Raw genomic sequence first — 12,662 nt, forward strand, 5'->3', positions numbered from 1 at the left:
ACCTCTCGATTTCCTCTCGTTAAGGGTTGAGCTCTCCAGGGGCGTCTGCTTCTTAAGTTGACCTCTCTTAATCTATTGCGAACAGTGTCAGGACTAACGGTTACATTATGTGTTTCCTGGAGAATTAAACTAAGCTCTGGTGCTGTAACAGTCGGTCGGCGTCGAGCATTTAATTGTAAAAAATGATCTTGCTGAGGGGTAGTAATGCGATGTCGCCCTGCGTGCCTTTCAGCAACATCACCACTTTCACGGTAGCGTGTACTTAATCGCGATATTACACTTTGCGTTGTATTTAATGCTCTAGCTACGTCGATTCGGCGCATTCCAGCTTCGATCATACCCATGGCCCTTAGCATTTCGTCTCTGTTAAGATGTCTACGCTCCATAATGTCGTTTAATACTAAACAGAGTTATCTGAATGAATTCTGGCCAGTTATCATAAAAACATAGCCAGTACAGGTTAAATTCGAACAATTGATGCTAGGTGCTTTTTATACATTTGACAAAAAATGCACAAACACTTCTGCAAATATCCCAAATTTAGAAATAACTAGTGTGACTACTTCGTTTCAATCGAAGTAGAAAGAATCGGCCTACAAATATGTGGTTGTTTATTCAAAACATTTATTTTTAACTTTAATAAAATGATATCCCTAGATTTTTCCGGTGTGTGTATATTGGTGAATTAGTGTTTTTTATTTTTCATGCTGTAATAATAAACTGTAATAATATGGAAATAAATGAAATTAACCTTTTTCAGGCAGTGCGATATTTGAAGACGATTCAGGTGAACTACAAGCCACTTCAAAGTTGAATCAACTCCGAGTTTTGATGAGAAGAGGTTACATAAAACTGAAAAGGGATCAGGTAGGTTAAAAATATAGTATTTCAACAATTCTTTTTTAAATTAGGTCTTGATTTGTTAAGCATAGTCTGCAATTTTGGGTTTCGGAGACGTTGTTTTTTATTGTGTTGATATAATGTTCTCTAAGTCTAACAGAGAGTGGTCATTTAGAGATAAAATAAGAAACATTTTGAAGATTTAATTTTGATACAAATATTTTAGTGTTTGAGATGAGGTTAAGAGAAATGATTTATTTATTTATCGTATGGCTGCACATGACATAAAATGCATAAAAGTTATAAAAACTATTCCAATTCACAAACAAACATTTAAATTGTATATATAGTCAATTGAGGCGTCAGTTGCCATCAGGAAATCGTCAAAGTTTCCCTCATATGCTGTATTTGGGCATTCCATCACCATATGTAGAATGGTTTGTTTTTCCGCTCCGCAGTCACACATCGCAGATTGCGCCCTACTCCATTTGTGTAATGAGTCCGCGCATGTGCCATGGTTGGTGCCTATTCTGTTCAGTGATGTCCATATTTTACGGGACTGTTCGAAGGCAGGAGGTTTCATTCTTATGCACGGAAGATTTCTGCCTTGCGGAGGACGGTTGTCTGTCCATTTTCGTTCCCAAGAGTCTATGGGGTCAAACTGTGACGTGTGCAGTTCTTATAGGTGGTCTTCTGGATCGTAATCTGTTTCTGCATGCTTTATCCGTATCCTAGTGTATGGGAAGTTGAGGGTTGCCTTGTATACGTTTATATTCCCGGAGAAGCGCTGCCTTGCGCCGGAAATCTGGAGGAGGTATATGGCTCAATATTGGGAGCCAATCGGTAGGAGTCGATTTTAGCGTTCCGCTGATTATCCTCATGGTCTCATTTAGTTGTGTGTCTACCTTTTGGGTATGCGCACTGTTGAGCCAGATCGGTGCGCCGTATTCTGCAGTTGAGTAAGCTAGCCCAAGTGCTGAGGTTCTTAGTGTATCAGCGGTAGAGCCCCATGAGGTACCGCATAGTTTATGAAGGATGTTGTTCCGGGTTCGCAGCTTCGCAGCCGTGTTCTCCAGGTGCCTCTTATAGGTCAGTGTCCTATCTAGGGTGACACCACCCAAGCAGCATTTGGACGTCGGGACAACGTTGTGTCACGCGACCAAACGTCGGGGCGCAACGTCGGCACAACCTCGTGCCAACCCTAGTCTGCACTAGTATGGAGAAAAATTTTTGGGTCGAAACGACGTTGGATACCGACGTTGGCTAGAAGCCTAATTTAGTACAAACTGCAACGTTGTTTAAAATCCTAATTCACAGAAATACAAAACTAATATGGCGTCTAAGTCGCGTTTTGTCCTAAATTGGGATAATTATAGTAAAAATATTATTTTTATGATTTAGTTAGAGACATATGTCAGATGGCAGTGAAGGAAAACAAAACAAAAGTATTTAAGTGTGGAGGATGTTTGAAGATCATAATTATCGAAACACTTTAACCGACTCTGTAACTCGTTACCCAAGGCAAAAAGTTAAACGCAAACAACTTTATTGATAAATGTATTGTTTCTACTTTGAAAAATACTAATGGGCCTTAAAATTAAAGAAGTTTTAAAAATTTTCTTGAATTTTTTTTTAGTAAAATGAGAATAATTTATTCGCAGTCGAAAAAATTGTTTCCGCGTGTTTTTTAGGGTCAAATATTTCAAGTTAATGTATTCAAAAAGCAGGAATTGCTATTTTAGAAACGAAACATTTTCTTATTTAACAACATGGCGGCTTTCACTTTGTTGTTTTGGAGATTAAGATGGAGTAGTTCGAGTAGTCGCATACTGGACTAATAAAGTCGCAGTTCGGCCTTAACAGGTAGTATACTAGTCGCAAGATTGCCTAATTTAGTCATCCTAGAGTCTAGCTTGTGCCGCCCTCTATAATCTAAATAAACGAGGGAGTGGATAATCTATCGGTAATATATGTCGATGTATATTTAAATTTAGTTTTATATGTACCTTTCTTATGTCCCATTTTAATTAAGTTTTTTTTTATAAAACCAAAAACAGCACTGAACTCTCTGACTGAACAGAACAATGAAGTGAAAATTTAAGATTTAAGGTTATGGTTCAATACAGTTGCAAAAAGGTAGTGACTCGACGTCCTACCAACGTAAGAATAAGGAAATCTAAACAACGTTGGAATTAGTAAAACAGACGACGTTTGCATAGCGTTGGAATAGGTCCTGAAACTGACGTCGGAAAACTCTATATTGTCCAACGTTGTAACTACGTTGTCCGAATCACCTAAAGATCACTTAAGCAAAAAAGGTTACAAGACAACGTTTATTCGACGTCGCAGAAGCTTCTACTTTGCTGTAGTACTAGTCCAACGTAGGCACAACGTTATAAAAACGTTTAAATTTATTTTAATACCCAAGGTAGGGAGCTAACTATTTTTTGTAACTAATCCAACGTTGTGTTTAGTAAACATGTGGTCGCAAGTCGTGAAAATGCTACTTGGGCAAGATATTTCGGGTGTGTATTGTGGCGCAGTAATGTATCCTCGAAGTAAACCTGGAGCTGTCTATTCGCTGCCTTGATAGAGAGATGGAAGCACGCCGTCTCCGTTTTATTGGGGCTCGGTCTCAGTCTCCATTTACGGAAATATGTTCCCAGGCTCGCCAAGTCTGAGGAGAGGGTTGCCTCCGTCTCCCCAAAGGAGCGATGTTGCATGGTTAGTACCCAGTCATCCGCGTAGCCGAACTTCCGAGATCTGGTTTCGGGCATATCGGAGATGTAAAGGTTGAAGAACAGCGGGGCCGGGACAGATCCTTGCGGGAGACCGTCATTAAGCGTCCTTGGAGAGCTCATTTTGCTGCCCAAAATAACCCGAAAAACCCTGCCAGTAAGCATGTTATCAATGAGTTGCAGGGTTTGTTTGCATGGAATTGTTTGGTAAAGCTTATAGAGTAGTCCATGTCTCCACACAGTGTAGTACGCTGCAGAGAGGTCCACGAATACTGCTGATGTTTTCAGATTATCCTAGAAGCCTGCTTCAATATGGGTTGTGAGTGACATGATCTGATCTGTGCAGCTTCTCCCTGGTCTAAAACCGGCTTGTTCAATGGGGACCCTTTCCATTATTTTGCTCCCGATTCTATTATGGAGGAGTCTCTCAAGAAGCTTATAGACTGCGCTTAGCAGTGCTATTGGGCGATAACTTTTAGGGTCATCATTTGGCTTACCTGGTTTGAGGATGGCGATAACTCTGGACTTTTTCATTAAGCTCGGAATGGTTCCCTTTTCCATGATGTTCGTAAAGAAATGGGCTAGCCATTTTATTGTATATTTACCGCTGTTCAGGAGGAATTCTGGATGGATTCCATCAGGCCCTGGTGCCTTTCCCGCATTCGTGTCCCTCAGAGCTTCTGTCACTTCGTCCGCGGTGAAAGGGCGTGAAGACTCGGTTTGTTCTTGGCTGTTTAGAGAAATGATGAGTAGATTGCTTTGTGATGAAAAATATCTTTTGAAATTGATGCAAATATTTTTTTTTGTTTTAGACAATGACTTACATGAGGATTGGAGTAAATATAATAACAGCCCTGATGTTAGGAACGTTATACCTAAACGCTGGCACAGATGGTTCTAAAGTACTTGACAACTACAATTTATTATTTTCCATACTTATGCACCATACCTTCACACCAATGATGTTGACGATCTTAACTTGTAAGCATTAATTAAAGTAGTTAAAATTATAATTAAAATTAAAACCTTTGAATAAGAAGACTAAGGAAGGAGCATATCAAAAATCTTAGGTACACCGCGATGGGCCTCAAATATGGCCGACTTAAATTCCGGTTTATCAGTGTCGTTCTAATTTTATTTAAAAAATGTAAAACTATGATGTAGGGTAGACGTGGGGTAGACTCAATAATTTGTTGTTTTATTTTAAGTTGTGAATAAATGTTGGTAGTTATTAAAATTGTTATAAAAATATATAATTCTAATAAAAATAGATAAGTTATAATAAGTATTTATTTAACACAAACATCCGATACGCTACTGAAGCAGGTAAGTCAAATTAACGTATCTAAATTCTTTGACATCTAATCTTTCACAAGTAATAAATAAAAGCTAAAATGCAAGAAAAATATATAATTTAGTTAATTTAAGTGAATTTCGTAAATGATCGGTTTGCTACACGTATGTATATTATATAGTCACTTACTAGCGAAAAGTTGTTCTATTATTTCACTCAATTTTTGCCGAGATCTACCGCACGCTACACAACCAACTATTTTAGAGTCTTTTTCGATAAATCGCGATAGTGTCACTGTTAATTTAAGTTCTGCCACAATTTCCATCTAGATTTACTATCTTTATACAACTATCAGTAGTAGAATAAATAATAAATAACATAAAATAAGCTCCGTAAAGACTGACAAATCCACAAAATTTCAAATCAAATTCAAATGTGTCAAATGAATCGTCAAACAGAACTGTCAAGGATCCCCACCCTAGAGAGCTTTTATGGTGGCTTTTCCGCCCACCATGCATGAATACATGGATAGCATTATGCTCCTTCCTTAGTCTTCTTATTCAAAGATTAAAACAAACAGAAAATAAAGTATTTTTTTGCATTCCAGTCCCTACCGAACTAAGCATTCTGATCAAGGAACATTTTAACCGATGGTACTCGTTGAAAATGTACTACGTTTCTGTCACGCTGATTGATCTACCATTATCAGTAAGAACTTTTTTAGTATATCAAAATAAATGATAAAAAATTTAAATCTATATAAATCCTCTAATGTTCTGTGTATTCTTACCTTAGGTAATGTTGATATTTTTCTTTCTTTGTAGATATTCTGCTGTTTTATTTTCACAACCATTGTGTACTATATGACAGCACAGCCGCTTGAAATCGTCAGGTTTTCGATGTTCTTTGTTAGCAGCGCTTTGGTAGTTTTTGTAGCTGAAAGTTTTGGACTTGTAGTGGGTGCCTACTTCAGTGTAGTGGTAAGTAATTAATCCAAAGTAAAAATCCAAATAAAGTAATAATTCCAAAGACAGTTGGAATGGTTTGAGACATGGGCGCCGGAAGAATGAAATTTAGGGGGGGGGGCAAGGTAAAAATGAATAAAAAATTGACATTTTTGGTAATTATTGGGAAAACTGGAAATCGTCCGATTTTCACCAAAATTGGTATACACCCTATTTTGAAGTCGTAGATTACGAATCTTTTTTCTTGGCGGTCTCTTACCGTTTTTCAGTTTTTCTCATATTTTTTTTCACAATTTTTCTTAATTTCTCATATTTTTAAGGTTTTCTAGCACATATTTTGTTAGGTTTTCAATAATCAATAATGTTTTTGCTATTTTCTGTTACTTTTTTAACCAATTCTATGCATAATAGAGGAAAATTTGCTAAAATAAATTTGTAAACAATCTGAAAATGTTAGGTTATAGCTTTGTTCGGGTTCTTGTTATTACTGATTCTGAACCGTCCAAGAACTCTGCAGCACATGCGCAAATGAAATAATGTCTTCGTATTTCCTTCTGCGCGTACGCATCACAGTTCTAGGACGGTTCAGAATCGGTAATAAGAGAAACCCGAAGTAAGTTTATGTGTTTCTGGCATTTAAAGCAACGTTGTCAATGCTAAACCTAAATTTAGCGTGTTTTTTTCGCTCATTCTGGAATTACGAAAGGCGGTCGCCAGAAGAACGGCTCCTTCCCATAACTGCTATTTTACCAACGAGATCTGACTATTTATACCCACGAAGTTGCACGAAAGAGTTTTGATTGCATTGGTTACAACTTCCATGCAGAGGGTGTTGATCTTTTGTTGTTATATCATTAGATTAACTAAAAAAAGATTAACCCCCTCCGCAAAGAAGTTAAAACCAATGCAATCAAAACTCTTCCGCGTAATTTTGTGGATATAAGTGTATATTTAATTATTGTTGATCTCATAATAGGTAATTTGTTTAAAATCCCTAATCACCCGAAAAAATAGAAGATATGGCAACGTTGTAAATTTTCAAATTTCTAGATTTGGTCTAGAATATATTTGTCTCTGTTATTACATAGGAGAGAGAAAGAAGGATATATCAAATGTCAAACTTCCATCTGGTCTCAATTTTCTTTGCTATTTTGTTAAGAAAAGTGTTTTTCAGTAAAATGTTGGACACTTTTCTATCCCCAATCAAGTGTGGCTTTTAGATAAACTATAATATAATGAAAATATAGTGAAATTATTACTTTATAGGGCCGAAATAAAGAAAAATTCAATGTTGAAATAATTTTCCGTTTTTCTGAAAAACGATAAGAGACCGCCAAGAAAACAATAGATTCGTAATCTACGACCTCAAAATAGTGTGTATACCAATTTTGGTGAAAATCGGACGATTTCCAGTTTTTCCAATAATTACCTGTTCCTTATTTACCTGTCAAATAATAAAAAATGTGGTAATTATTGGAAAAACTGGAAAAAAAAACACCTAACAATTTCATAATAATGATTATTTTTTTTACAGATGGATGTAAGAAGATAGCTTTTATTTTTATTGTTTCAATGATCCAGGGGAGGGCAAATGCCCCCTCTTGCCCCCCCTGTCCGGCGCCCATGGTTTGAGACTTTCAATTTCTTTGTGCAGACCATGCCTACAAAGGCGGTGCCAAAGTTAAGAGCTTCAAACTATTCCAACTGACTTTGGAAGTACTATAACCGAAAAGACTCACGTAATGATGAAAGTCAAATTGTCAACTAATAATACTGCACAATTTTCCTATTTATATTCTTGTTATTTTAACCGTATGCATAGTTGACACATCTTTTCAATATTATATTCACTAAAACAACATAAAAAATACCTTCAGGTGTGTTTTAGACGAACGAACATATATTTACATACAATAAATAACATTTTGTGAAGGTAGTAATATACACAATTTTTTTTCTTGCAGTACAATAGACTATGAGATTTTATCGAAATAGGCTATACATACCAAAAATTATACTTAACCCTTTATAAGTTGCTGGTCGCTAAATCGACCACTTTAATTTAACCAAGTAATCAGTCGCGTGGAAGTGTATTATCGCCCTGTTTGTTTGTTATGCTTATTTCTATACGCGCTTTGGCCATTTATCACCCATATCTATACGCTGGCCGAATTGGCGCGAAAAGTTAACGAAAGCGGTTGAATATTCGACCAGACAGCATTAGGTCTGTTCCCAGAAGAATCGCTGACTAGTCAGCACGTTTCTCATTGGTTAAAATGCGTAGAAACCTGATTGTTAGTCTGGTTTCTACACATTTCAACCAATAAGAATCGCGCTGACTAGTCAGGGATTCTTCTGAGAACAGGGCCATTGGTGACAGTGAGTTCGCTGCGTATAATATTGGTAATAATTGTCGTCTAAGCATTTTCTATGCAAATTTCGTGTGACTAAAATTTAAAAATATAGAAACAAATGTGTCTGTGACTCTCAAGCTAAAAGAGAGTAAATAAGCTTTTTACGTCAAGCAGTTTAAGCAGAATCGTGGTTAAGAAATTACCCAACTTTTTGGAACATCCTGTATGATTTTTTAAGAAATTTCAAAATATGTAAAAAAAAACAAATAAATTATGCTTGTCCAAGCATTTTCCCGAAAGACTAACCGTTTTTTAAATAACAAATATTGTAATATTTGAGGGGCGTTTTCACCCTCTTGGAATTTGAGATTCGAGAAACCCCTCCCTATCGAACCTCTACACCCTAAAGTCAATCTGTTTTCCAAAAATCAGCTTTTTACATCAAGCGCTTTAAGCAGGATCGTGATTAATCAATGACCGGATTTTTCGAACCACCCTGTATACATTTTTAAAAAATCTTAAAATATGTAAAAAAACAAAATAAAATATACGTGTTTAAGCGTTTTTTCGGAAACTTGACCGTTTTTAAATAAAAAATATTGTAATATTTGAGGGGTCGTTGGTTCCCCTTGGAACTGGAATTTCGAAAAATCCCTTCTTATCGAACCTCTACACCTTAGAATCAACCTGTATGCCAAAATTGAGCTTCTTACGTTGAGTGGTTTGAGCAGGATCGTGATCAATCAGTGAGTCAGTCACACAACAACAATTATTTATTTATTCATATCCAACTTAGTATATGAAAAAAAATAAGAAATACAAAAACACACATATAAAATATACAAAACGGCCAAATTAATAAAAAAGGTATATCATACATTTAAAAAAAAAACAAAAACGAAACGGGGGTCATGCAGAAGCGTCCCCGTCGCGACCCTGGGTACTGGCTAAAACCAGTAGCTGATTCTGCAACCACCAACTCAGTATCTATCTATCTAGCTAGGAAGTAAAATGATAGCTATTGATTATACCTTTTAAATGAACTTTGAATCATCAAAAAATATTAAATTTTAGCCGAGTAATCAAAAATCACAATGCCATTATTTGTTAATTTTGAAATATAATTAGTGTAAAAAGTTAAAAATTTGTTAACTTTTTCTACTGATTGAAAACAACTATAGTCTGTAAAACGAATAACTTTGAATTTGACAGTTCCCGCGGGCTTTTCTAGTGTTAATTTTATTAGGTTAGCAACTTGCGGCCATGCTGACGCAATGCCGTCTCTAATAGAACAGCCTAGTAACGAGATTTATGACGTCACACTCGTTAGATACTACAGATTAATAACTATGTTGTAGAATACATGAAAAACATAATTATTCCTCGATTTGTTGGTTTGTATTTTAAAAATGATATAGTTTACATGAAATATACATAATATACAGTTAATAAATACAATATATATACCTATTTATATTAATAAATACTTTGGCAGATAAACTATGAACCATACAAATGCAGCAAATGTTTTACAATATGACTGAAATCGTACTCCATAGTCAATGTAGATAGTTTTGTGTTAAGAATAATAATTTAAAAAATATGTGGTCATCTTTTGACAAGTGTATATTAGTTTATTAATTGCAGTAAACATTATAATATATAAATAAATTTTGTGAATGCAAATAATAATACATCACTATTAGTAGATATTGAATGATTTTTGTTAAATTAGATCGATTTTCGAACCCCAAAATTTAAAATATATTTTACATTTTACCCATTATCTTATGTACCACCTATTCATTATTTGTATATTGTAAAACATTTGCTGCATTTGTATGGTTCATGTTTATTAGCCAAAGTATTTATTACAATAAATAGGTATATATTATATTGTATTTATTAACTGTATATTATGTATATTTCATGTAAACTATATCATTTTTAAAATACAAACCAAAAATACGAGGAATAATTATGCTTCTTGCGTATTATCTAACTAGCGTGACGTCATAAATCTCGCTCCGTGGCTGTTCTAATAGAGACGGCATTGGTCTAATATTTAGAAATGTCAAAAGCTGATGACATTTTACTTTTGTCAATTATGACATTTCGTGTTGATTTTTGCAAGAAGAGGAAGAATTGTCACTTGTTTTATTATTTTCCTTTTTTATTTCACGAAAGTAAAAAAGAGTTACCTATCTGATTCGTTCAGGCTAGTTCAGGCACTCAATTTAAAGAATATCAGTAACTTTTTTGACAAAGGGATTTTATATATGCCATGTTGGTAAAAAATAACGGTCAAAATTCAAAGTTATTCATTTTATAGACTATACCACTAATTTAGACGTTCTGAATGCTGACATTGAAATTAGAGAAACAAACTTCTACGCTAATTGAAACCACTAATTTGAAGGTTTTGAATGAATCTTAAATATACCTTTTTCTTGGTTGTAGAATGGTACTTTCCTTGGTCCAATCCTCACAGTACCCATGATGATGTTTGCTGGTTTTGGAGTTAGTCTGAAAGACTTACCAACATACTTGTATTGGGGAAGCTACGTCTCCTATCTTCGATTTGGTTTGGAAGGAGTGGTTGGAGCTATATTCGGTTTAAACAGGCAAACGTTGGACTGTCCTGAAGAACAATATTGTCATTATAAGTAAGAAAAAATAAACAAGTTGCTTGGATATACAGTGTATCGAAAATTACGAGCTTTTTATTAAAAAAATGTTTTGTTATAAAATTTTCACATATTTATATTCTTATTTTTTTATTCTCGTACACTCTGTATATCTGCGGTGCTTTAACATAATAAGAATGAAATTCAAAAGTATTAATTTCTGTAAGAAATTCAAATTTACTTGACACTATGGCGAAGGATTTTTTACAAAACGAGAAAAAAAAACAAGATGGAAATAGTTGGCTATTTTGATTTAGTTAGAATTTCCCACTATTATCCAAGTATTGCCAACTACCGTATGATAAAAAACGGCGTCCAGTTAGCTTAGAATTGAACATCGATGACATTCCCATTTAATTTTACATATAAAATGACAGCGATCTTCATTTCATAACCATCGCTGACGCCGTTTTTTCGAGCATATGGTATTTCATTCATTGTTGGTCCCTGTGCATATAGATATAACAAAATACACATACTTACATACCTATATACAAAGTGTAACTGTATTCATACTGTATAAAAGCATACTTTAAATTAATTTGTTTTTTTTTACAGATACCCCAAGAAGTTCCTTGAAGACATCGCTGTCAAACCAGACCAATTCGGCAATGATGTCATTGCTTTGGTGCTGTTTTGGTTTATTTTGAGAATAGGAGCCTTTGTTGTGCTAAAATACAAATTACATTCATTACGTTAGTGATTTTTTTTACTTTATTAAATTACATTATGGGACAAAATTAAATATAGTGCCTAAATGACAAAAATATCGTATAAAAATAGTTGTATTTATATAAATTATTAATTTTTTAATTAAGGTTGACTTTAGTTTGTTTAAGTTGTGTTTTAAGTAAAAAAAATAGAAAAAAGGGACATTCAATGCAGTAGATTAGAAATACTAGACTTTAAAATGTATATATTAGTATTAGTTCCATAATAATGTTTTAAATATCGTGACCATATATGAAATGTGATATTATTTTTTTTGTTAATGCCATTTTTCATTGATTAATTTTCTGTTTGAGGCTGTGTTGTTGATTTTTTTTTGTTGATACAGAGGTTGTAATATAGTTTTTGTATTTACTTATGTTTATTTATTATTATAGGTAAAATAAGAATAAATCAGTTTTTTTTAAGAAAAAATAAATGGTTTTATTTTAAATTATATACTACCCTTGTTTATTATACGCAGAAATAAGTGCAAATATTTTAACTGGTAGTATAGTTCAACCCCAGAAACACGCCTATGAGGTTTTTTTTGCAAAAAAAATGTTGAAAATTTAAAATTTTTCTTGACATTTTCCGGGAAATTTGAAAAAACTTTTTAGTGCCACTTGTTTATTCACCCGAGATTTGTCTACGGTGTATCTAAACCTTGCAGTGTTGCAACCTCCTATGTTATCCACATTCTACATAGTTCTACCCTTGATTTGATTTGGTTTGGAAGGGTTCTACATTTATAAATTCATAGACAAATTTCTACTCAAAAATTAGGAATGTTAAATTTAATCTTTTATCAGTGCTCATTATTAATAATTATTATAGAAAAAAAAACACATTAATTATTTTTAGTACTTACCCTTTCAATGAAAAACCACCGAAAATTAACTAAAAGGCTAAAACATTACGTTTATAACGTTTACGAAAATGATTCGTCATATTATTCACAACCAGGTCACAAAAAAGAAATTCCTAAAATGTTTATCGTAATTTAGAATTCAATATATCGAAAACAGCCCAACGAATAATCGATTAATTTCTGTTTTGTTTGTTTTCTTTCATGT

The 12,662-nt window shown here is 34.1% G+C and overlaps 1 protein-coding gene across 1 annotated transcript in view; it reads left to right on the plus strand.

Moving 5' to 3' along the window:
• The window catches only part of LOC115890335 (ATP-binding cassette sub-family G member 1), a 51,640-nt gene extending 39,675 nt beyond the window's left edge, over window positions 1-11,965 (plus strand). The window contains exons 7-12 of the mRNA XM_030910528.1: window positions 761-867; window positions 4,391-4,559; window positions 5,480-5,580; window positions 5,697-5,852; window positions 10,652-10,857; window positions 11,437-11,965. Coding sequence (XP_030766388.1) covers window positions 761-867; window positions 4,391-4,559; window positions 5,480-5,580; window positions 5,697-5,852; window positions 10,652-10,857; window positions 11,437-11,578 — 881 coding nt within the window. The 3' untranslated portion in view covers window positions 11,579-11,965. The remainder of the gene's footprint in view (window positions 1-760; window positions 868-4,390; window positions 4,560-5,479; window positions 5,581-5,696; window positions 5,853-10,651; window positions 10,858-11,436) is intronic.
• The last annotated feature ends 697 nt before the right edge of the window (window positions 11,966-12,662 follow it).

This window comes from Sitophilus oryzae, unplaced genomic scaffold (genome assembly GCF_002938485.1).
Source record: "Sitophilus oryzae breed Bouriz unplaced genomic scaffold, Soryzae_2.0 scaffold_863_pilon_pilon, whole genome shotgun sequence".
NCBI lineage: Eukaryota > Metazoa > Arthropoda > Insecta > Coleoptera > Curculionidae > Sitophilus > Sitophilus oryzae.